The sequence below is a fragment of the Neovison vison genome, chromosome 8, assembly GCF_020171115.1.
Source record: "Neovison vison isolate M4711 chromosome 8, ASM_NN_V1, whole genome shotgun sequence".
NCBI classification, from domain to species: domain Eukaryota; kingdom Metazoa; phylum Chordata; class Mammalia; order Carnivora; family Mustelidae; genus Neogale; species Neogale vison.
The window spans coordinates 1,739,692-1,764,209 of NC_058098.1; the positions used below are offsets into that span (position 1 = coordinate 1,739,692).

General features: G+C 63.2%; 1 protein-coding gene across 1 annotated transcript in view; it reads right to left on the minus strand.

Moving 5' to 3' along the window:
* The window catches only part of CDH4 (cadherin 4), a 49,553-nt gene that overhangs the window by 3,983 nt on the left and 21,052 nt on the right, over positions 1–24,518 (minus strand). The window contains exons 3-7 of the mRNA XM_044262731.1: positions 20,434–20,571; positions 9,748–9,933; positions 3,473–3,726; positions 2,793–2,935; positions 173–406 (exon numbers count right to left, since the gene is read on the minus strand). Of these exons, the coding sequence (XP_044118666.1) occupies positions 173–406; positions 2,793–2,935; positions 3,473–3,726; positions 9,748–9,933; positions 20,434–20,571 (955 nt within the window). The remainder of the gene's footprint in view (positions 1–172; positions 407–2,792; positions 2,936–3,472; positions 3,727–9,747; positions 9,934–20,433; positions 20,572–24,518) is intronic.

A 24,518-nucleotide genomic window follows, 5' to 3' on the forward strand; every position in this document is an offset into this window, starting at 1 on the left:
CATAGCACCCTCCAGGGATGGACTGGCACATGGCCAGGGGCCCCAGCCTCATGGGACCCCATGGGGGGAAAGGGCCCCGTCTCCACAGCTCACTCTTCCATGGGCCATGGGCCCCCTTGAGGTGCGGCACCCCAGGCGTGTCCCATTCTCCTGGAGCGTGAAGCAGACTCACCGTTTAATCGGGTGATGGTCCAGTTTTTCCGCACGGCGGCTGGGACAAAAGGCAGCTCGAAGACATAGGGGCCGATGTTGGGGTCAACATCCGCATCGGCGGCTGTGATGTTGATGGCGTTCAGGCTGGGCTTCTCACAGATCTGTGCCTCCTTGGGCAGCAGCTCCGGGGCATTGTCGTTGATGTCAATGAGATAGATCTGGAGGGTCCCGGTGCCGCTGGCCGGGGGGATCCCTGTGGGACAGACACAGGGTGATCCTAAAGAAGCGGCTCCCCCACGACCTCAGGCACATGATGATGCACATTGAGTGAAGACCCAGCCCCAGTGCCCTGCCCAGGGACAGCCCCCAGCCCCACCAAGCCCGATACCCGCAGCTGGATGCCCTCAATCAGGGCATCGTCGGGGGGAGTGCAGGAGTCCAGTAGCCTGCACCCCATTCTGCTGTCCTCTGTGCTTTCTGCTGCTTTGGCCATGGGTTCATTTAAAATCACTCTCTAATCCAGCAGCTCCCCTCCAGCCGGGGCCGGTGCACCTCCTGGCCAGCCTTCAGGACTGGGCTTTAGCAGACCCCGTAGGTCACGGAAGGCAGGAGGGAGGCTGGCGGGTGGTTACCAGGCCCTGGCTTTCACTTGCTATGGAATGAACCTTTGTGCAAGTGTTCTTGGTGTTCTTGTGTTCTTGCTCCTGGAGCCTGAGGGCACCGCTGTCCTAGAACCCGCCACAGCAGACCGCCGAAGTCTACCTCAGGACTGTTGCACATGCCGCTTCCTAACTCTGGGACTCCCCTGCTGCCCCTTCTTCCCTTGGCGTGTTCCTTCTGGTCCCAAGGTGAGTGCTTCACAGCCAGGAGCACAGCTATAAGCCCAGCCCCTCCCTCCCACACCCTGTTTTGTTTTCTTCCAGAACGTACTCCCTAAAATTATCTGGTTGACTTGTTTCTCATTCATCTCACTGAAGCAAGAGACTGCTGAGTTGTCCCTCAATATCCATTTCCCCCTTTGTCCTTAATAGAAGAAGCAGAGCCCCAGATTTTATCTGGGATCATGACTGCCCAGCTGTTAGACTACATTTCTCAACAAGCCTTGAGGTGCAGTGCAGTTTCATGGCTAAGTTCTTTGTGAGCTGGGGGTGGATGTTCTTAGAAGGGTAGGAACATGTCCCTGCCTTCCTTGCTCTTCTTCCTATTTGCCAGAATGTGATCGTGATGACTGGAGCAACAGCAGCCATTTTGGGCCATGCCATAACTTGTGGCCAGAGTGAGCCTGGTTTCTCAAACCTGACCCTAGTCCCCCAGGGCTGCCTGTTTCCAGTCTTCTTTTATGTGGGAGAAAATAAGCTGCAATTGTGTTGAAATTTCTATCATTGTTACACAGCTGAACCTAGTTTTAGCTGACACACAGAACCTGGGGACGTCAGCCTTTCAAGGGAGGGACTTATGTCGGGTCTGTCTACTGATGGGTGGTGCCTGGCACAGAGCAGCTCAGCAGTAGTGAGAGCAGGGTCAGTGTGCTGACTTGGGCCAGGCCCCACTCCCCATCCTTTTGAGGACACTGGATCACTTAATTCTCACAGCTCTGGGGGAGGGGGTAGGGTTGTCCCCACTCAGCGGAGGAGGAAACTGAGGCACAGAGCAGTCAGATCTCTTCCCACCACTAAGTGGTGCTGGGACTTATCCCTGGTTCTAGACCCTTCTCCCTCACTCCCTCTCCCCTCCTGTGCAGAGTTGGCTGGGTATTTGGGGCTATGGGCCTCACCAGCTTCTGGGTGCCCTGGGTCCAGGGAGGGGTGGCCTCAGGGCCTGGAGTCCTAGCCCCCACTTTTGGAGATGCTGTCCACACCCCTTGGAAGGTCCAGTGCTCACGACTCCTCTTTCTGCCCCACATGGGCCCCACTACGGCCACCTCTGCCCGGATCTCCTCACCCCTGCTTGGCTCACTGTCACCCGCGCAGCCCCAGCCTCCTCAGGGCTCCTCATTCTGGCTCGGGGGCCTCACCGTCACCCTCTCCAAGCTCCCCGGGCTTGTGCTGCTGGTGTGCGGCTTCTCACGGTGCCTGCCCAGTCTCTGGGGCCCCTCATGTCCCCTCCCACCCCCAGCTCTGACAGAGGGCTGCAGGGGTCACGGGTGGTCAGAGCCACAGGGGGCGGCGTCCCAGGGGCTGCTTAGGGGAAGCCCCCGCCGCAGTGTGTGGTCAGCGTGACGGGGCTGCTCAGGCAACGCGCGGGTGTGGCCGGCTGCCCTCCGTTCACCAGGTGGGGAGCTGAGAAGCGGCTCGGGTCTCGTTCCGCCGAGACAGGGCTGGGCAAACGTCACGCCGCCTCTGCCACCCTGGCTCCCTGGCACCCACGGGGAGCGCCACGCATGAGCGAAGGGGCACGGCTTGGCACCCGCACGTGAGCCTGGTGGTCAGGCAGCGGCTGTGCTCGGACGCCTGTGGAGAGGGCGCCACGGGGCGCGCTAAGGGACGGTAGGGCAGGGCTCTGCGTGCCTGCGTGGCGCCCGCCTCCCCGCTTCCCTCCTCCGGCTTCTCCGGCTGGGGGCGGGCCTCCCTCTGTCTCCCGGCCATGGAGCCCAGGCTCGGGCGCGCCCCCGGCCGTAGCCCCCCGGGGCCCGGGCGCACCGTTGTCAGCCGCCAGGAAGGTGGCCTCGTACACGTTGTTTTTGATGTACAGGGACTCGCGGTCGAGGACGGCGGCCGTGGTGATCTGACCGTTGGTGGTGTTAATGTGCAGCCAGTTCGCTGGGTCCGACAGCTTGGAGTATCTGAGGAGGGAGCAGGTGAGGCGGTGAGGGGGACAGCGGCCCCGAGCCCCGAGCCCCACCCGCTGTGGGGCGCCCGCCTAGACATGGGGAGGTTTCCCTGTGTGGCTTCCCCATCCGACCCTCACAAGGACCCCCGGAGGCAGATGCCCTCCTCGCTCCCTCTCTGCAGACGGGGAGACTGAGGGACGGAAGGGGTAGGTGGCCTGCAGCGTCCCAGCTGGTGACCAGCCAGGTCAGAACCAGCCTGACTCGAGAGACGGCTGCAGGTGCTGGAAGGTCTTCCACCTTCTTGGGCGGTGACCACGCAATGCTCGTGGCTGGCTGAGGGCCGGCGGCATCGCCTGGATCCCGTGGGACGGGGGTTCCGGCTGTCCCCAGGACTGGGGCTCCTGGGGCTCCCTGCCTGGAGGGACAGCACAGGTCGGGCACTTCCTGGGGTGCAGGTGTCACTGGGCAGGATGGGACTCCTCTGCGTGGGAAGCAAGGGAGCCCAAGGGTGGGAGGGAGCCCCTTCCTGCGGCCCCAGGCCGGACCCACCGCACAGCCTGCTGCATGAACCGGTCAGGGTCCGCCGCCGAAAACGTGGTCAGCACCGTGCCGGCGGGCACACCTTCCTCCAGGCGGATCAGCTTGTGGTTCGAGGGGAAGTAGGGTGCCTCGTTGATGTCCATGACGGAGATGGTCACCCCGGCCGTGGACTGGAAGGACATCTGGACCCCGCCGGCCAGGGGCGCCTGGTTGGACACCATCACGGTCAGCATGAATGCTCTGTTCAGCTCATAGTCGACTGCCTGGAATGAGAGAGGCCCGCAGGGGTGAGCGGGCGGGGGGGGGGCTCGGAGGCGGAAACCGTGCGTGGGTCACCGGGTCGGCGCCCCCTCCTCCCATGATGCTGGTCCCAAGGGAAGCTGCCTCCAGCCTCCCTTGTCTCTGGCTTCCCATGAGACTTGCCAATGGGAGGAGAGTTTGGGGTAAAGGACCCTCCTGTGCCTTCCCATCGTGTCCTGGTAGGGCCATAGCTGGGCTCCTGGGGCTCCAGCCCCTAGGGGGTGGCACCCCTCCCCAGTGCCAGCTCTCAGCAGGTGCTGCTCCCTCCAGGCTGGTGAGGTCAAGGCCCCATGGCTATTTGTCTCGGAGCCCCTTGCTGGGTGCAGTGGGCAGTCTCTTCTGTTGTTCTAATCCCCCCAGCTTTTGGTAGTTTGCCACAGCAGCCCCGGGGCTCTCCCTCACCAACTCTGTGGCTTCTCTTCCCTCTGCACATGGCTCCTGCAGGAACAGGATTCCCAGTTACACCATTTTGGGGCTCCAGGACCGTGACTGACAAATGCTAGAAGGGGTCTGCCGTCTACCGTAACTCCCAGGAAAAGAAGGGCTTTAGGTGACCAGGGCACAGTGCTTAGATGGTAGGTCCTGATGCGATTGATTTTAAGGACAAGAATCCGTGCAAAGGAATCTTCAGCTCACTTGGCCTTCTCCCTGTGGGCAGTGATGTGGGGTTTCTTACTTTTTAAAGCTTTTTATGTATAACGTAGGGTAAAGTAAGTAAACACGTGTGATGTGGTTAGGAAGTAAGATTTTCAGTGTAAGGAACACAAGTATAAAGCCGCCAGAGGGACGTAAAACCCTCCGGAGTTAAGTCTGAAATGAATGACCCTCTGAATCGGCGGAAGGGACGGAGACGGTCAGGGTGGGCCCGTGCTGGGCCGTGCGGCTTCCCGGCTCTGCCCCCGAGAAGACGGGGCTCAACAACAGTGAGCAGCGAACACCTCTGGGGCCGGGAATACAGTTTCTAAGGACCCGTCCTCACTGGAGAGACGGCCTGCAAAGACATCTAGGTCCAAAGGTCTGGACTCTGTGACTGTGTCGCCCTCTGCGGCACAGGGACTTTGTGGACTGATGAAGCTAGGGGTCTTGCAGTGGGAGCCGGCCCGAGATTACCCAGGTGGCCCGACGTAGCATCCGAGGGTGTTTACGAGGGGGCTGGGGTTCTTCGGCAAGGCAGCAGGCAGCATGGGGACCGAGGCAAAGACGGCTCTGGCTCTGAGGACAGAGGACCGGCCAACGGAGTCAGGACGTGGCTCGCCAACCTGGAAAAAGCCAGCAATGGAAACACCAGAGCTCCGGGGGGGCGGGGCACAGCCTTGCGCGCTCTCTGGTTTCAGCCCGTTGAAACGGACGGATTTTGGACTCCGACTTCCAGAAGTGCGAGAGGGTCATGTACTGTGTGAAGACACCCAGCTTGACGCGAGTGGTTACAGCAGCCGCCGTAAGCAGAGAGTGACCGCGGACAGCTGCTGGTCTGAATGGACCATTAAAGGCAGCAAAAGAAGCTTCTGCCTTTCTCTTGGACTCTGCATTAGTTTCCTGTTACGATTTTGTGGCTTAGAGGGACACAAATTTGTCATCTTGCAGTTCCAGAGGTCAGAGGTAAAAAATCAGCATCCCGGCACCGTGGGGTGTGGGTAGGGCTGGGTCCTCCTCGAGGCTCTGGGAGGCCCCCATGCTCTTGGACCCGCCTCCCCCTGCAGAGCGGCGGCCTGGTCCCTCGGAGGCCCTCTGTGACCTGTGCTTCTTCCCGACGGCTCCCAGGACCCTGACCTCCTGCCTCCCTCTCCCAGACACGCTGTGAGCCCACGACCACCCTGGATATCCCGGGGCGACCTCCTGTCTGTCAGAATGCTTACCTGACTCACACTTGCTAAGCGTGTGCCACACAATTCCAGCCAAGGAAGGACAGAATGTTAAAAGCACCATTCTGTACTCGCTAATGAAGACATTTATGTGCATAAGGGTCACCAGTAGACGACAAAACCGGATGGAGACTGATGGCAGAGGGCACATTTGCAGGCACGAAGCATTGTACTCAGACTGCTGGCTGATCACAAGGGGGCAGTCAGTGACGGGAATGATGGGAACTGGCTGTCACCACCTGAGCCCACGGTCCTGGATGACCAGAGTGGGACAACCGGGCACCACGGGCTTCCCGATGCGACCCAGCCCAGCCACAAGGCCCGTTCTCAAGGTCTAATCCCAGGTTACAGAAACTGTGGGAGAGCGAGGAACAAGATTTACCAGGCGGAAGGCATTGGACAGTCCGGCACATGGGGCCTCCCGTTGGCCAGCTGACCTGTGTCTGTGACAGGTCAACACTGTGTGGAATGTTCTGGATTATGAGAGAGTCAAGAGGTGTTGCAACCAACTGCATGATCCCTCTTTGGATCCGGATCCGAAGAACCACGGCAAAGAGACATTTTGAGGAAAGTTAAAGGACACAGAACAGACTCGCATCCGAGGATTCGAAGGGCGGACGGCTGCTTCCGTCAGGGGCGTGACACTGTGACAGCGCGCACGTACGGAGGCCAAACACATTACTGAGGGGGACGCATCCGACTTACATAGAGATGCGCAGTCATGAGGTCTGGGAGTTGAAAACCTCTTTCAGCAAGAAAGGGAGATGAGATGGGCCGGAACAAGCTAACAGCTCAGACTGCGGTGCGGACGGGACCCTCCTCTCTGTCTGCTGGGCGCCCGGAGGTGCTCAGGACGCACACAACAGCGTGTTTCTGCTTGGAGAGGAGCTGATCTGCGGGGTCGGGAGCCCATGCCTGCAGCCGGTAGCGCCTCTCCCCACCAACCCGAACCCCAGCCTCCTCAGGGTCCCCCAGCTGCTCAGCGTTTGGCTTGGGTGAGCGTTAAAGACCTTACAGCTGGTGCTTCGACCCTTTGCCTTCTCAGCGCGGCTACAGAAGAAGGGCTTTATGATGACAGGGGATGGGCCCGGAGGTTCACGGAAGCCCAATGCCAGCCCGACAGGAGGTCTGGAGGCCGATGCCCTCCGGAGATCGGGGTTCCGGGCTGACCCCCGTCATCCTCTCCGGGCGTGATCTCCTTGTCCGCCTGAGTAGGAGGGGTTCCTGAAGGCCCCCTGGAGTCCTGCCATGAGATGCCACGTCCTTCTGTGGCACACGCCTTGTCGTGCTGATGTCTTCCCCTGCCCTGACAGCCCCTTGAGGAGGGGGCTGCCTGCCCCTTATATCAGTGTGGTGCCGCTGGGGGTCAGCCTGGGGGAGGACACTCCCCCTCCGCCATCCCTATTGGTCATCCCCTAGCACGAGGCCCGGCGCTGCTCAGGTGCGTGTGCGGCAGGGACTTGTGCCCACAGATGCTGCCCAGGCTGGACCCTCAGGGGCCCAAGCGGGCAGCCCGTCTGGGGAGGCACCCGTTGTGGGGTGACTTGGCAGCCCGTGCCGGAAGGACAACGCCCGGGGCTTCAGGCCGCACACCGGGGGCCCCTCCCACAGGGGCGGGCGTGGTTCTGCCGTCCTGGGCACGGCTGCCGCCACATCAGCCCCTGCGCCCACGCTGTATCCAGGTCCCCACAAAACCAAACAGCTGCCAATGCCACCAGCCCCTCCTCCCGGGCCCTCAGAGAGTCGTCTGGGGATGGGGCTCCTCATTTCAGTGGACAGTTTCATAAAATTGTGGTGGTTTTTCCCTCCGAACAAAGCACTCAAGGGAAGTAATCCTTCTCCCTGCTTATCGGTTCATGTCCCCGGGGGACACGGAATAATGTTGCGTGTTGTGCATTAAGATTGTGTCACCCGTCCGAGTGAGAATGCCTTCCAGAAAGACTATTATGGCCAATAAACGTCCACAGGAGGGTGAAATAAAACATATTTGTAATGGAGAAATCGATAGGTAATTTGGCCCACCAGTTTCAGTTAGAGCGGCCGCATATGCTGCCCGGTCTCTGCCAGGCCCCTCCCCAGACGCGGCAGGGACCCTCCGCGAAAAGGCGAGGGGCTGGTGTGCAGCCTGTGGAGAGGCTGCCCGATGGGGGCAGGGTGGGGGCAGGGCAGGGGCGGGGGGCGCAGAGGGAATGATGAGCTCCCACGCACGGCTGCCTCGGGGCTGTTACAGCAGGACGGCAGGGGCTAGGCTGGTGGGGGTCTGCCTCTGGCCTGCCTGTTCCCTGGGGCTCCTGCCAGCGCATCCCCCCCACCGCCCATCCTGGGGCTGGAGCTTGCCATCTGGTGCCAAAGAGGCTGCTGGCTTCGAGGCTGTGTTCCCGGTGTGCGGCAGGAGAAAGGGCCTGGGGTTGGTCTGAGCCTGGAAGAGGTGGTGTTGTCGTGGCTGGAGGCGGGGGAGGCTGGGGAGGTGGCAGAGGGGCTCCGAGGAGGCTGGGCACGGGGCCTGCGCCCACTGGGGCCGGCGGTCTGACAGCAGAGTGACTGTGCCCCAGCTTGGCTAGAGCCTGAGAGGTGGCGGGTCAGTATGGGGGGCAGGATGGAGCTTGGGAGTGCGGGGGGCAGGGTAGGGGTCAGGAAGACCCGTCTGAGGTGACTGGGCACTGCCTTTGACCGACAACGCAGCCAGGATCCGTGCGAGGAAGCCGAGGGCCTGGCTGACCACACACACGTCTACCCGGTGTCTCATCCACCCTCAGAGCAGTGGAGGCCGCGGACCAGGAGTCCCTCAACCTGGGGGCAGGGGGCTGGAAGCAGTAGCAGGTTGTGTGATGACGGGAAGGCTGGGGCAGTGACGGGCCCTGGTGGCAGAGTGTGAACACAGCAGGTGGCCCGACTCCTCTGGGGGTCCCAGGGACCCTGGTGGGACTGAAGGGACCTTCCTCGCACCCTGGGGAGCCCGTGGGAGCACGGCCATCCTGTATCCACGGTGATGATGTTCACAGTGAGGACAGGAGCTGCTTCTGTCAGTTCCGCTGTCACCATGGCCGGGTGCCACACCAGATCGCTAGCCAGGGCCTGCTATAATGTCAGCGACAGCCCCGCATCTGGGGCACAGAGAGGGCGACGGGCCCATGCCAGGGGTAAGCGAGTGAAGAGCCAGCCTGGGAACCCAAGAACATATGGCTCCCGCCCCAGCCGGCAGCAGACTCCCCCAAGCACCTCACACCTCCCATGCCCCCTCCTGCCCCCCGCTGCAAGGTAATGTCTGAAAACACCGTGTCTCCACCGGGGGGAGTGAAAATAACCCGAAATGCCGTCTAAGACGAAGCATCTTGCCTCACACAGACTTTAAGTGCGGAGTTCAGAGAAAATCCCCGTGTGGAATAACAAGGAGAAAAGGGAACACAGAGCCGTGTGGCCCGGCTGGCGAGTGCGGCTGGGACACGGGGTCCAGTCTCCGCGGGACAGCCCGGCTGCCCATGCTCTCAGTGCTCAGGGCTCCAGCGCTTGTAGGGTGGGATTCATCTGTGACGTGGGACAAGCGCATGTCTCCACCGCCACGCTGGAGAGGTGGGAGTCCCCCGGCCCCCTCCCTGCCCCTCCTCATCACACCCCTGTTCCCAGCTCGTTTCTCGAGATTCGTCTATAGTCGCGACACCGAGTGCTGGATAAAGGCCATAAGGGGAAGGAGAGGTAGCGGCCTCTGCTGCTTAGGAAAGCCAAGGGAGTCTTCAGTTTCAGAGAGAGAAGACCTGCCGTGCACTGCGAAGATGTACTCCTTCCTGGCCGAGCGGGGTTTATCTCAGGAATGCAAGGATGGTCTGACATTACACAGGCTCTCGATGGGAGTTCACGCATTAGTGGACTGAGGCGGAAATACAACCCTCCAGGAGGGCACAGGAAAGTGATCCTCTGGGGGAGGGGGCAGGTCAGGCTACAGAGTCCCTGGCGGTCGCGTGACCAGGCTTCATGAAGCCTGCCTCTGACATGAGCAGGTGGACGCAGTCCTTTGCACCCAGATGTCAGGGGTGGCTCGCACTGAACCTGTATTGCTTCTGTCCATTCTGTCCCGGGTGGTGGCAGGGGACAGAACCCATGATGGCTGTCAGGAAGACTACCCACCTTCACCACGGTGACCATGCCCTCGTTGGTGACGGGGTCCGTGCGGACGCTGAAGTGTCCGGAGGGGTCCCCGCTGATGATCCGGTAGAAGGCGTTCCAGTTGGGCGAGTGGGGCTGATCTCGGTCCATCACGGTGAGGTTTGCGACCACCACCTCCACCTGGTTTTCCGGGACCTCCCCCACGTACTGCAGAACATAAGGAAAGACAGTGTTCTCCACCCTCGCGGGAGCCTGGGGAGCTCAGGGAGGACTTTCTACCAGCCCCTGCGGGATGCCCTCCATCCAGCTGCTTCTACAGATGGGGACTCCCACACCCCTTCCATGGGCACGGTGGTATCCCCAGAGGGCTCTGGTTCCTCCAGCTGTGCCCACCACCCACCTCCAGACGGAACCTCCACCTGCACACACACACACGCCCACTGGCCTCCCTCCAAGCCCCCAGATTATCCCCTTGTGCCCTGGAGGCCTGTGCGACGGTGGCGACGCAGGAGAGACTCAACATTTGCAGGAAGGGAGCTGGAGAGCATTGGGGGCCTTCCCCGGGACGGTCCTGGCCAGGGTCCTGCCATCCCGGCGGTCCCACCGTTGGCTCAGGGCTTGGGGTCCGCAGCCACTGATGTATCACACCAAACACAGAGCCCTTTCTCCTGCTGAACGCCCCCACCCCTGTCAGTGGTTGTGGTTCACGTGGCTGAGTTGGTTGTGTGCAAGGAAAGATGCTGTGTGTGTGTGTGTGTGTGTGTGGGTCGGGGTGCTGGTAGCAATCTGGGCACCCCCTTCCGAGTGAGAATCACTGCCGAGGGCCGGCCCCGCCAATGTGTGGCCTGTGCAGCCGTGGCCCTGTGGAAGGGCCTGAGTTTGGCTGAACATTCTGCTCTCAGTGTCTTGAAACTCCTAATAATTTGCAAACTAGGGGCCGGTTCCTTATTTCACACCGGGTCCTGCAGTTTGTGTGGTGGGCCTGACCCTGTGCAGTGTGGCTTTGAGCCACAAAACCTGGAGACAGAGTCTGGATGGAGATCTCGGGTGTCTGACTGTGGTCATAGTAGCTCAGCTGACGGCGGCCACCACGTGTGGGTGCCCAGACAGGCGCTGCCGGGGCATTACCTCTCCCACTCCCTGCGGTAGCCCCGCCCTCATCCCCGTTTTACAGATGAAGCAAGAGAGATTAAGACACCTTGGGTCCCACAATGGGGCGCCCAGTGTCCGCTCTAAGGATCCAGCCCCCAGTCACGGCGGTGGGGTCACAGGACGGGGAGGAAGTCGTCTGCACGGGCTTGGCCGATGTCCCAGGCAGCTTGGCTCTGAGCCTTGTCCTCCCGCCCCTGCCCCCCGCTGCACCTGCTGTGGCACAAAGCCTCCTGGTCATAACCAGGACAGCCACCCTGCCTCGTGCCCACGTGGGGGCTGTGGCCCAAATACGCCTGTGCATGCCCTAGGACAGACATGGAGCCGCTTTAGCCGGAGATGGTCCTCCTGTCGCTCAGGGCACCAGGCCTGGGCCTTGCCTGCTCCGGAACCAGCTCCCGCCCCTGAGGAGGGTCACGTGGGGCAGCCAGTCATGGGGCCTCCGCCACCGAGGGGCTCCTGAGGCCGCAGCCACCCTCCGGGGTCCCTCACGCACATCCAGCCCTGACGGCAGCCCAAGGGCCGGACCCCTACACACGTCTGCCCAGAGCCCTTGCATGTGCCCTACGGGGCCCTGCGTGCAGCCCTGGCCGGCTGGGTTGGCTCACAGAGGACCCTCTCCTTGAGGGCGAGACAGGGCCAGGCAGCGGGACCTCTCTCCATGTGGCGTCTAGGCTTCCTGCTCTCTCCGTCGGGAGCTTAGTACCTCCCAGAGAGACTGGGCCTCGATGGTTGTGATGGTTTTCTGCCTGAACACTTATGAATTCAGGTGGTTGGGGAGGGGTTCTGGGGTGCAGTACATGGAAAACTGGGCTGCCGTGGCTTGAACGCAGGGGCCTGACTTCCAGGAACGGGGGCCGGAAGGCCGAGGGTAGCATCAGTGGCTGCGTGTCGGAGACATCGAGGCTGGTGGCTCTGTCCTTCTCTGGCTTCCACGAGGTCAGAGCACAGCAGCTCAGCCTGTCCTGTCTGTGCTGGGTGGCGCGGAAGGACGGCCGCCCGGCGTGTGTGTCTAAGGGATGGCGTCTGCCGGGCAGACTGTCCATGGACGGGTGGGGATGCCAAGGCCCAGCAGATTCTGTTCCCAGAGGCGCTTGCTGGTGAGAAGGAGGGGAGGTGGATGCAGACTCCCCCAAAGGACCGGTGTGAGCTTGTTGTCCCCCACTGTGAGCGAGGCACGGGGGGCCCGGTCCCCAGGCTTGTGGCAGATGTGTACGGAAGATGCAGACAGGGGCGAGTGGATGAGGCAGGCGACGCGCGGAGCAGCGACGGTCAGAGCGAGGGAGGAAGTGTGAGCCTCCACGAGGCCGGCTGTCTCCAGGGCCAGAGCGCAGGACTGGACTCCCGGCCTCCACGCTCCACAGGGAACCCCACGGCCCGCCGCGCAGGCGCAGACAACAGCCCCCATCTGTCTCCTGGCACGGGCAAGCCTTCCAACCCCGATACCATCACCTTGTCAGCAGGAAAAACTGAATTTATCCCAAGTGGGATCTCGTCCGGCGGGCCCAGTGCTGGACGGGACGGCGGCCTTCCAGCTCGGTCCCACTCAGCAGCATGAGACCCCGTCGTGGGATTCGGGGTCTAGCGCTCGTGGTCACCCCGAGCTGACGGCCTGCCCGTCGCCGTTCCCATTTCTCCAGCGGCCCAGGGGCCCCGCTGTCTTCCCGCGCCTGACCCACCGGCGGCAGCAGCAGGCTGGCAGCCGGGCTCCACCCCAGCCAGGCTTCTGGGAGGCACCTAGGGAGTGTGAGGGAGGGCTGGGGGCTGGGGGACAGGAGGGGGTCAGCCCGGGGCCCAGTGGTCCTCGGGGGAGTGGGAGCTGGGCACAGGAAGAGGTGGAAGGACCTTGGGAATGGAGGGTTTGCAGACCTCCAGAGTTGTCCCCGGGATGGCCTGGAGGAGGCCGACGATGCTTGCGACGCAGCCCCTCTGCGTTTGTGGGAGTGAGGGGGGCAGGGTGACTGCAGCGGCCGGCAGGGCCACGAGGTCAGAGCCCTGCTGGGACACGTCTGCTCCCAGTGGCTGCAGGCCTGGGTCACTGGAGCCGTCCTAGAGATCTGCCTCCTGCTGGTAGACCTTGCCCAGCCCTGCCCTGCTGTGCCCCGGGCTGTGCCCTCTGCAGGGAGGTCGCCATGTCCCCAGAGCAGGAGGCCGTTTCCACTGGGGCTGAGTGAGAATTATTGGTTTTATCGTCCACAGAATGGGCACCCCATCTCTCCGAGGACTCGGGGATGGAGGAGACTGCACACAAAGCCCCTGGCCCATGTCGGGCCTTCTGTGCGGGGGTGTGTGGGACCTGGCCAGGCTCCGGGCCCCAGGGCCCAGCTTCCTTGTTGCAGAGGGAGGGATGACCAGGCTCACCAAATGTGGGCCTGGGGCCACAACACCCAACTCTCCTGAGGGGCTTGGTGGGAATGGAGGGCTAGCGTTGGGGCTGGCAAACCCGGGGGCAAGTTCAGGGCACCGCCTCCTTTGTTAATAAAGTTTTATCGGCACACGGCTGTGTCCCTTTGTTTACATAGTATCTGTAACAGAGTTGAGTAATGGTGACAGAGCATGTATGGCCCCAGACTCAAAAATAATGACTCTATGTCCTTGACAGAAAAGACTGTGGATCCCTGCTCTAGACCCCTCAACCCCCCACTGCAGTAATTCAGAAGTGGGCATGCGGCCCACACCGGCTGGTCAGGGCGTAGTTCTGGTGGCCCCCATCTCTGGCCTGGGTGCTGTGGCCACACCTGCCTGAAGGTGTTGGGTGGGTTTGCCATCCACAGCCTGAGAATGCCGCTGGCTCAGAGGAAGCATGGCTCAGTGGAGGCTCCTGGTGGCTGTGGGAGCCTGGATCCAGCTGTACCTGATGTCACTGTTCCAGCCATAGACGTTTCCAGCTTCTGAGACACGAGGTGTCTCCTTTCTGTTTAAGTTGCCAGGACCAGTGTAGGGGACAGCTGTGAGGCTGCCTGGCTGTCTATCCCCTTTGGAATTCCCATCTTTATTTTCCAGGACTTGCTTTCTCAGCTTCCTCTCCAGCCATGAGCTGGTCAGGTGACCTAGGACCTGCTAGTCAGAGGCACCTGCCTGACTGGTTCCCAAGTGAGGCAAAGGCCTCTTGCTTTGGCATCTGCCGGTGACAGTGCCTTGCCCAATGTGGGGCACAGGCGTTCTGGCCCTTACACCCGGTGCCGCTGACAGGAGGGGCTGCTCCTGGTGGAGGCTCCATGCCTGACACCCCTGGCCCTCGGGTTCCGTGACCGCGTGCATCCTCCGGGCACTTCTCTCTTGGATCAGACGACCGGGTGGGTCCTGGTGTGGTCACCTGAGAGCCGGGCCTCTCGGGTGCGCCTCCGAGGGGTAGCACGCCGTCCTGGGCTCCACGCCGGCCTGCTCCGGAATGGGGGGGGCGTCCTTCCCCGGACGTCATGGCGCGGGGGAGACCTGTGTGTCCCAGAGTGCGATTCCTCATACACTCTGGTGAAGTTTATTCCCAGAGTCTATTTTAATTCGTGCAAGTTTAATAAAGGTTCACAAAGAAGGGCCTTAAGCTGATACATCCGGCTTAGGATTTTCTTATTAACTTTCCCCTGGCCGTAATGAGTTTTTAATTTAATTTTTTCAGATTTTCAGGCACAGGGAAAGCCTCTCCCATGCCTCACAGGAGACGAAGACAGATATTTGGGAAAGAAGGAGTTTTAAGATCATTGGAACAGAGTGTCTTGCCCAGATGGTAATCCCGAATCCAAACGTAGCCCGGCCCGAGGGACCGGGAGGATTTCGTCCAGCACAAATCCAGCTCGGAGGCCAGAATCCGCGGAGCTCCCAGGGGAAGGTCACATTAGCATAGAGGAGGATTAGGGTGAGAACAGTGAAGCCCAGTCAAGATCCAGAGAGGACCAGGAATGACAGCCTGTCCACACGCAGGACCCACGAGTCGTCCACGTGCCCACGCCACGCGGGACACACCGGGACCCGAGGCTGCGCTTCTGTTTCTGTTGCGAGAGAACAGAAACTCGGGCTGGAGGACCTGAACCTCCCCTAGCCGCCCCTTGGTGAGCGGGACACCACTCTCCCCGCTGGCCTGCGGCCCCTGCAGCGGCATCTCCCTGGGAGGAGGGCACCTTCCCTGGCCTGGAGCTCGGACCCGTCGCTGTTACTAGCAGAGAGTTGGCGGGGGAGCCCACCTGGCAGGGATGCGGCTGTGCCTCTGTGGGCCTCGGAGCAGGGTGGGGGGTTGCGGGGGCTGGGTGGGCGCCGGGGGAGGGTCCCAGGGGTGTCTCTCCCAGGAGACACCCCAGCACTGTGTCTTCAATCATCCGTGGCTTCTGCTGGAAAACGTATGGAAGTGCCTCTGTCCATTGCGATGGTTTTATCAATTTTTTTTGAAATGTACTTTTCTGTCCCAAAAACTAATGACAGTGTCTTTTGGGTTCTGAGCCCAGGATCAGAATCTGATGGGGGGGGATCAGCGGCTCCTAACCAGAAGTTACCACAGGCAATCTTCCTTGACCCTGCGTGTGACGGGGGAGGGCCTGAGGTCTGGGGCCAGGAGGCCATTCCCTGGCCAGCCCCTCTGGGCCTCCTCCCACCCCACGGAGCTGGCGCGTGTCGGGGTAGATGACACACGGGAAAGTGCTCCTTCCGAGGACAGCTCATGGGAAAGGACCCAGCAATCGGTTAACACTGTATCTCGGACCCTCTGCTCCCCAGGGAGAGTTCACAGAAGGCGTCCGCTGACCGCAGACCGGGCCACAGGTTCGAGCCTCTTGCTCTTGCCCGGGGAGGAACCACGCTAAGAGCCAAGCGCCAGGCACTCTCGCTGTCTTGATCAAGTCTCCTTGTGCTCCAGCCACGTGCTCCCGACCCACGTGCGGGCGCACACCCCACAGGCAGGCGCTGGTGCTCCGTCTCGCAGGTGATGGCGCAGAGACACAGAGTCTGGGGATCCAGGGGGTCGAGGAAAGTGTCATCTTTGGGAAGTGGACACCGGCTTGGCAGGAAGGGCTCGAGGTGGGATGTGATGTGAGGTGGGGCCAGGCGTTCCGGCCTCCGGCCTCCCTGGTGCTCGGAGAAGCTGTCCCAATCGGTCTTCTACGGCAGAGTTTCACACCGAGGGCCTGAGCACAATGAAGGGCCATGAGTCCGTTCCAGCTCTGAGAGGCCAGATTCTTACTCTCAGGAACTCAGGCTGAGCTGGAATTTCTCTCCTCTCCTTGGTTTGTGGACAAATTGAAAAGCTAAGGGCACTGGGGATTCCCAGAGTTAGGGCCACAGAGAGCCTGCTTTGGGGCAGCAGGGGCCCAGGCAGCCAGAGTAGCCAGTCCCTGGGAAGGTTCCAAGGCTAGCCCAGGGTCTAACCGTTCTGCTCAGGTCCCGGTGGTGGAGGGCTGGCTGCCGTCCGTGCACTTACAGAGCAGAGGACAGCATCGTTCAAGGTATAAACTTCACAGACATCAGTGGATGCTCCTGACCTCACCTCGGGACTGTACGTCACTTCAGGGTGGAGTGGGGACAAACATTCAGAGAGGTCCAGCTATCAGCCCACAGTCACACAGCGAGGAGGGGCCGAGGCGGGGCTAATGAGGGGCTTCCGGACTCCAGGAGACCCTCCTGAGGGTGTGTGAAGGGCTAGGCTTGTGGAAGGGGCCCAGGACACTGGGTGTTCAGGATTCTCCCCCAGGGCTCCAGACAAGGCCAGACAGGAGGCTCCTGGGGCAGAGTGCAGGTTGTGTCCTGGGGCCTGAGCCCCTAGCCTGGCAGAGCCCGGCGCTCACCCCCGAGAGAGTGTGGAGTGGGCCGGCGGAAAGGCCCGGAGGCCCCGCGGCAGGCTGCCCTGTACCCTGCGTGCGGCGCAGGCAAAGGGAAATAACTTTGAATCAACATCTAAGAGCGGGAACTGGACCGTGCGAACCCCTTCTTCTCTGCAGCTTCTGCTGAGCGTTCTTGGTGAAGACTGGTAACAACAGCCGGCCTCGGCCTCCCCACCTGCCCGGCCAGTGCCACGCAGACAGTGTCCCGTCCGCAGAGGCGTGTGCGCATCAGGAGACGCGCTCCATTCCTGCCCTCTTGGGGACGCCCGGCGGAGGGAGGCAGGAGCGCACGGTCACGCCGCCCTCCCTGCTTCGCTCCGCTGCGGGCCTCCCAGGACGGGTGTTTCCGGGGGGGGCCCTCAGGTGTTTTCACCGCGGCCGCCTGTGGAAGGGAAGACGGTGTCCAGACTCGGAGGACCGGCGGTCACAGCTGGACCGGGGCTGGGACAGTGGGCGGAAGGCCTCCCTCCAGGAGCAGGTGTGGGGCAGCCCGGGGCCCTCGCTGGAGCTGCAGAAGATGCTCCACCCCAGAAGGGGATGGAGACTCGCCTGGGGTCTGGGAGGAGAACCACATGGCCCAGAGGGGGTGCCCCGAGGAAGCAGGCACCCTGGGTTTGACTGTCTGTCCGTGTGGCCTCGGGCCACCTGGAACTAGCCTTCTGGGCTTAGTTGTCTCTCGTGGCTGTTGCTCTGACAGCCTCCACGGCCACGTCAGGGGAGACCTCTCAGGATACACACAGAAGCTTCTGGATGTGAGGGCCACGGCGCACTCGACTCTCGGTCGCGGTCGTGCGGCATTCTGCGCTCACAGCGGCGGAGGGGGCGGGCGCCCAGGACACGGCCCCCCGTGCCAGCGTGGGGCTGTCCTCACTCCTGCCCCAGCCGCTCTCCCGGAGCCCGCGTCATTCCCCAGCAGGCGCTGTGGCTGTGGGGATCTCCCAGACGACAGCGCGTGCGGGTGGGGGCAGCCGGTGGAGGCGGGACGGGCTGGGAGGGGACGCCTTCGCCACGGCCGGTCACTTCATACCTTGTGAATTCTGCACCGGTGTGTGAGTCACCTAACCGAGGACTCCCAGTGAGCTTTAAAAAGGAGAAAATGAGTAAGTGAAGTCGGTGGTGCCGTGGGTTTGCTCACGGACGGCCCGGAGGTCTGCGCTCAGCAGACTCACGTCGGTGGGCTCCAGAGACGCGCTGTTGGGCGGGAGAAGCCGACTCCACAGAATCACGCGCTCTGCGCGATGCCATCCGTGTGACGGGGCGAGACTGGAGTGTTGGCGAAGGTCGCCTTGGCAGTGGACGCTGTCAGGGGGCTGCTCTGGGGACCGGCAAGAGGTTGCTCCTGGCTCCCGGTGGGAATGTTTCCCAGGAGAGGTGCGCGTCATACTACATTCCCGTCACACAATCAGCAAGACCCCTTCTGACGAAGCAGGGGACCCACAGGGTCTCCCTGAGAGCTCGCGGCCTAGAGCGGATGGGGTAAGCCTACTTCGGGTCCTGGTAAATTAGACGCCAGCCAACCATCTTGGGGGGAAAAGAAGGAGTCAGCCTCTGTGGGGCCAGGAGGGTGGGCTAGGGCTCCGGTCTGCTCTCGCCGCAGCCTGCTGGTTTCTGGCCCGTCCCTGTAGCTGCCGGCGTCTGTGCGATCCCCGGTCGGTGACACCTTCTCCGGAGAGCCTGGGTGCAGGCTTGAACCGGGATTGGGAGGTAGGCGGGGGCTGTGAGCATCCTGTTCCAGTCCCTGCGGGTTTTAGCCAAATCCCAACTCCTGGCAATGCCTTCTTCAGCGCTCCACTGGTGTGCTTTTCTCCAAATCCGGTGGTGGCCAGAGGTGACCAGCAGGGCTGGACAGAGTCCTTTACCTCGGCAGGTCACCACGATGCCTCATGCCTGAAGGCACATCCTTCACTCCCACCAGAGACAGTTGGCTTGGTTTCCTTCTGCCCTGCTTTCCATGGTGACAGTGGAGGTCCCGAAGCTGTTTCCCAGGGGAACTGGGGGTCCTGGTGGTCCAGAGGGCTGGTGCCACTGCTCCCCGGACATCTGGAATTTGCAGGCTGGTACCAGGACAAGAGCGTGTCCTTGGGAAGAGTGTCCTCTCACCTGGGCACCAGCTGTGCGCCCTCGGAGACCCTAGACTCAGCAGATGGTGAGCATCTGAGGGCCCACCCCTCCCCACCTGCCAGGGCCGATGCCAGAGCCCGGCTCAGGACAGGCTCCAGTCCCCACCGCAACGTTACCTGGGACGGTCTCCTGCATGGGTGCTCACCTGCACGGCTGCCCCCAGGCACCAGCACAGGTGTCGTGTGTCCTAAAGACAGCCGTGTGTTCTCCTCATCACAGAACGAGGCGCAGGGTGGACGGAAGGACCGCGGGTCTGCACGGACAGGCATGGGTGAGGCCCTGCTGGGGGCCTGGAGCCTAGGCATCACTACTCTCCCAGGTCCCCAGGGAGATGCTTCAACCATGTAAAAAATGCCCAGGATACTGGCCCTGAGCCTTTCCTGCCATTGCCCACTGGCCCAGGACTGATGGAGGCAGAAGCCGTGTCCCCTCAGCCAGGTGGGCTGGGGCTGCGCTGCTCCCCCTGCATGAGATCTGCCATCTGTCCACTAGATGGTGCTGTGCACCCGCAGGTGAGGTCGCCGTGCCAGGGGGGTGCGGGAGGTAGGGGTGCGGGGGATGGGGTCTGGGGACTCTGACATGGGGGCAGGAGACCGCAGGGCGTGGGGTGATGGGGAAGCAGGATGAGGGAATGCTCGGATATCGGGGGGAGGACTGGTTCCCGAGATGCCCTCCAGGCAGTGACCGGCTCTGGGGAGCTCCGGGGAGCAGGCGGGGTCTCCTCTGTCTCCACCGCCTTCCCTGCTCCTGCTGCAGAGTCAGCGCGGCTTCTGGGGTCCAATCCCAGCTGCTCCCACTGAGAGGCTAGCGGGGTGGCTTTGGGCCAGTGACTTGGCCTCTCTGAATCTCAGCATTCCCCCGACCGTACCCAGGTTGGGGGGCTAGAGCTTGGCAGGGGAGGGTTCCCCGGCGTGGCTTGTGCTGTGCCTATTTCTGTCCCTGCTGTCACACCTGCGTCCCCTCGGCCCTCCAGCGGCGGCTCCGAGAGGCGATCCCGAGACCCTCGGATCTGCCATAATCTCCCAGCGTCCCTGCGACTCCCAATGCTCAAGGCTGAATGTCCCCCAAGGGCCCTGGGTCACTTAGGTCCGGAGCCGCTGGGTGTGGGGCTCAGCGACGGCCCACCAGCCAGGCCTGCGGGGAGGAGCTCGCCGGTCCCTGCCCTCTCCGCCTCTGTGCGCGGCGGGCTGTGGAGCGCAGCCCAGCTCCTCCTGCAGGGACCGGCCCGTGCCCGGCCGAGCCCCACTGGGCATCCACCAGCAGGTCCCACGGTGCACACAGCCGCACGTGCGCTCCAAACGTGGCTGAGCCCCAACACCCCTGGTCGGCTCTGGATTCAGAGTGTCCAGCCCACGCGGTCCTGGGCACTTCTCAGGGCGTCAACGGTCGCTCCGTGTCAGGCCTCCTGGGGCCGCATCACAGCCCGTGCCCGCCGCCCCCCCGGGGCCCAGCTCCTCGGCAGCTCCTCCGGTCGCCCTCCTGCCGGGGACTCCTGAGGTGGCTGTGCTCCGTGTCAGCCTCCTGCTGCCCAGGGCCACGGGCGCGCCGCTGTCGGTCAAGTTCCTGCCGGCGGACGCGGTGAGGAGAGCGGCAGCCCTCACGGCACGGGCTACCCAGGCGTGCGACTACTCACCGTGCTCGCGGTGAATTCTGGCGGGTTGTCGTTCACATCCGTCACCGTGATGATGGCTGTAGCCGTGTTCGAGAGGCCATAGTTGAGGTTCCCCTCCATGTCCGTGGCCTGGACGATGACGGTGTACTGCTGGACTTTCTGGAAGGGGCGGGAAGGGAGGGCACAGCGCGTCAGTTTACAGGCTGCTGCCCCTTTCCCTCAACACACGCGCTCCCTGAGGCCGGGCCCCTGCGGGCGGGATGGGCACACGGGGCCCCCGGCCGCTCTCGGCCACTGCCCTGGTGCAAGGACGCGCTCCTTCGCTGGCTGCGGGCAACGGCGCTGCACGGAGAAGCCTGGCCGCCTTCACCTCAGGGCCCGGCTGTGGTAGGTACAGATGGTGTTTGGTGCCAAGACAGAAAGGAGGAGAATGGGGGTCCCCGGAGAGCACCGTGCGGCCTGGGGCTCGGAAAACCAGGGGCGGACACTTGGAGAGAGGGAGGCTCCCACAGACGGGCCAGGCCCCCGTCACCTGCCTCTGACTGGTCTCTGAGGCTGTGGCTCCCACCCCAGTTCTGACTGTCTGGTCCCGTGCTGTCACTTCATTGTCCTCTCTGTCCCTCCCCAGACTGAGCTCTGGGAGACCACCACGGCCCCACGCACCCCGGGTCCCCAGAGCCGACGGCCACGCCCAGCACAGAGCCGGCGCTCCGAGAACGTGCGTTAAACGTTCCTGCGTGAGCATCGGTGACTGCGCACAGGCCCGAGAATGGGGAGACGGCCTGCGAGGTCCCGCGGGCCGACACGACCTCTGGGTATTTGTGGGCGGCTGGGAGTCACTTGGAGGGAAATCACGTGGTCCGACGCGTGTGTAGGACGGGTCAGGTCAGCTCATTAAGGCCACGGGCCACATCTACCTGCCGCTGCTTAGTTCTGGCAGTGAAGTTGCGCTGGGGCAGGACCTCGTCTTCTCATCTACACCCTGCGCTGGTTTTGCACAATGGGTGAGTGGCGGTGACAGAGACCACATGGCCCGCAGGGCGGGGACATGGGCCGTGGGGCCCTTTTGCAGAAGATGCGTGTCGTCCTGGGCCCCGATGCCAGGCAGCGTCCGCCAGGAAGCTTGAGGGCAGGCTTGGCAGGGACGCCACGAACTTTTCGGGGAGCCAGGGCTGGGGAAAGCAGGGCAGGTTCCGGAAGAGCAGGGATGCGCTGCCTGGAGGTGACAGGGGCCAGGCCAGGCGGGCGGTCGGGCTGGGCTCGGGGTGGGGGTGGGTTCGGGGCTCCGGAGCACCCCACGCTGTCTCACCTAGACTCGTTCTCCTCCGCTCACCGGCCGAGCCCACCGTCACACGCGACCGGGGCCGGGCCTGCGGGGGCTTGCGGGGCTCTGCTCCTGCCCCAGCCGCCCCCACTGCTCCCCCTGGCTGTTGTTTCCGCTTCTCCGTGGCCCCTGGGTCTCTCCTTCAAGGGGACGACTAGCTGGGGGCTGGGTCGTGGGGAAGCGCCCTCAGGGACAGGCCCCTCAGCAGGCCCCCCGGCGCTGGACGCGAGCGGAGGGCGGCGGGGCGGTCCCCACCCATGGGGGGCCGTGGACGGGACTCTGGCCTGCTGTCCGGCCCACGGTAGGCCCTGCAGCACTGTGCGTGAGGGGGACTGAGCAAATGTCTACAACAGCTGGCGTTTGGGAAAATGGGTAGAACTTGCAAGCAAGGGGACACGAAGAAAGTAATAGAAACCGCTCTCTGCCTGGGGGCTGCTTCCCGTTTCAAAACTTTTCTCTCAAGAAATTAGTCTTCATCTCTCCCCATCTTCCTCCCTCTGTCCTCGCCCCTGCACGCATCCGCCCGCCCCTCCGTCCCCCACCCGTGCCTCGCTCCGCCCAACCGTCTCTCCACTCGCCCACCCCTCCACGGACCCGCTCCTCCACGCCCCCCCGTCACCCCCCGGCCCCCCGCCGCCGTCCGTCCTGCCTCGGCCTCTCCCTCCGTCCAGCCGCCTGTCCTGGGCGTCAGGTGAGCCGCTCTGTGTGGGGCGTCCGACAACCTCTCATCTGTCCCCGGCGCGGGGGACGCAGGAAGGGGTAGAGTCTTTCCCTTGCCAGTGCTCAGAGCTGGTTCTTTTTCTTTTTCTTTTTCTTTTTCTTTTTCTTTTTCTTTTTCTTTTAAGGGTTTATTTATCTGAGAGAGGGGGAGCACAAGCAGGGGGAGCGGCAGAGGGAGAAGCGGGCTCCCCACTGAGCAGGGAGCCTGATGCGGGGCCGGTTCCGGGACCCGGGCGGTGCGAGCAGCGGGAACGCGTGTCCGAGGGAAGCCGGCCCAGCACACAGCCTCGTGCCGCAGCCGGCACTGCGGAGGGACACCATCCCCCGGGCCACACAGCGCCCTGGGGGGCGGGAGCGGCGGCGGCGGGGATTCCCCACGGGACCCCCGGCTCTCAGGTCTCTGTCGCTCACACAGAACAGACGGAGCCAGGGGAGCCCCCACAGCCACCCTGGATGTGGGTGGACGGTGCCCGGAGAGCGGGGCTGCCCCGACAGCGGCCGGCGCGGGACTCCCCCTTGCCCGCAGGCCCAACGCCGTTCGGAAGCGCAGCAGGCCTGACCCGTGCTCGCCCGAGGTGGGAAGACGAAGCCCCTGCCTTCCCGGTCGGTCCCTGTCTCCCGTCTCAGCTCCGCCTCCTCTAGGGACGCTGCCCTGTTGTGCTGGCGACCGCCCCCATGCTGGGGACCGCGGCACACTGGATCCGAGCCTTGGCGAGCGGTCCTGCCCCAGAAACCTCGCTCCATCTGTGCTCGACGCGGGCCGCGGCTCCGTCCCCGCCGTGCCCTCCCCGGGGAGGACAGCGGAACCAAGTCTGATTTTCAGACGGGGCGGCGGGCAGCTTCGGAGGTGGTTTTCCCGTCTCAGCCCACGTTCTCTTGTTTAATCAGATCTTCTCCCTCCTGTGGCCGACGTTGTCTCTGGTGCCGAGAATCTCTGCAGCGTCCTTCCTGCACGTGGACGTCCCCCGTCTGTGTCCGTGTGCCCCTATCAGCCCTGCCGGCGGCCGTGTGCACCCCAGGTGTTGTCAGCGCCCTGCTGTGTCGGCCCTGCGGGGGCTGGGACGCGGGCTCCGATGGGCTCTGTGCGGAGCCCACGGCGGGCGCTCCAGGAGGTCCCCGCCTGTGCTCTCGGGGGACCCAGTGCCTGCAGGGGCTGGTGATGTGGGAGCCACACCCACCCCGCTCCCTGGGGCCGCCCTGCAGGACAGATCCCTGGACCTCGACACCCGAGGTCCTGCCAGGGCCACCACCGTACTGTTGTGACCTCAGGCCATGCCTGGGCATCCTCATCCGTGGGCCCGCGGGGGCCCCCCGAGTCCCAGGCCGAGCCCTGCGCGAGGCTCTGTCGTCAAACTACCCCTTGCGCCGAAGGCTTTCCTGGGCTTCAATACACACACCAGAAATGAGGTTCGCACAGCTGCCCGTCCGCAGCCCTAACAGGAACCGGTCCCAAACACAAGGGCGTGGCTTAAAAGGTCTCCCCGTGAGTAACTAGGCCCAGCCCTCAAAGGGCATCTGCGAGCCAGGAAATGTCTCGGCTGGAGGGGCCTCCCTGTCACCTCCCACGACAAAGAGGAGAAACTGAGGCCCAGAGACAAGCACTATGACAGGCTGATCGGCCGCCCGGTCCCCTGGCTGGTCCAGTTACAGCCAACGGCTCCCCTGCTCCCCCGCTAACACCTGGCCTGGCTCCGTTCCCGGTGGAAGCAGAGGCCTGCCAGTTCCAGAAGGGGCAGCGACTCTGCCCCCTCCCCCCGCCCCCTCCCCTCCCCAACTCTGCTGCTTCTCCAGCACGTTCCCACCCCAGGGCCGCTGAGGGCCACTCCGTCTGCCCCGAACTCTGCCCCTTCCCACCCGCCAGGCCTTTCCTTCTCTTCAGTGGGAAACCAACCCACCCGCACCACCCCTGCTCTCTCCTCCTACACCCGGTCCCGCCCCGGACCTGCCTTCCCTACCCCACACCTGGTCTTCCCGGAGACTCTGCTTTTCTTCTCCGCATCAGCGTGGCGGGTCCTCTGCCTGCTGCCGCCCCACAGACAGGGCCGCCAGAGCCCCGTGCGCC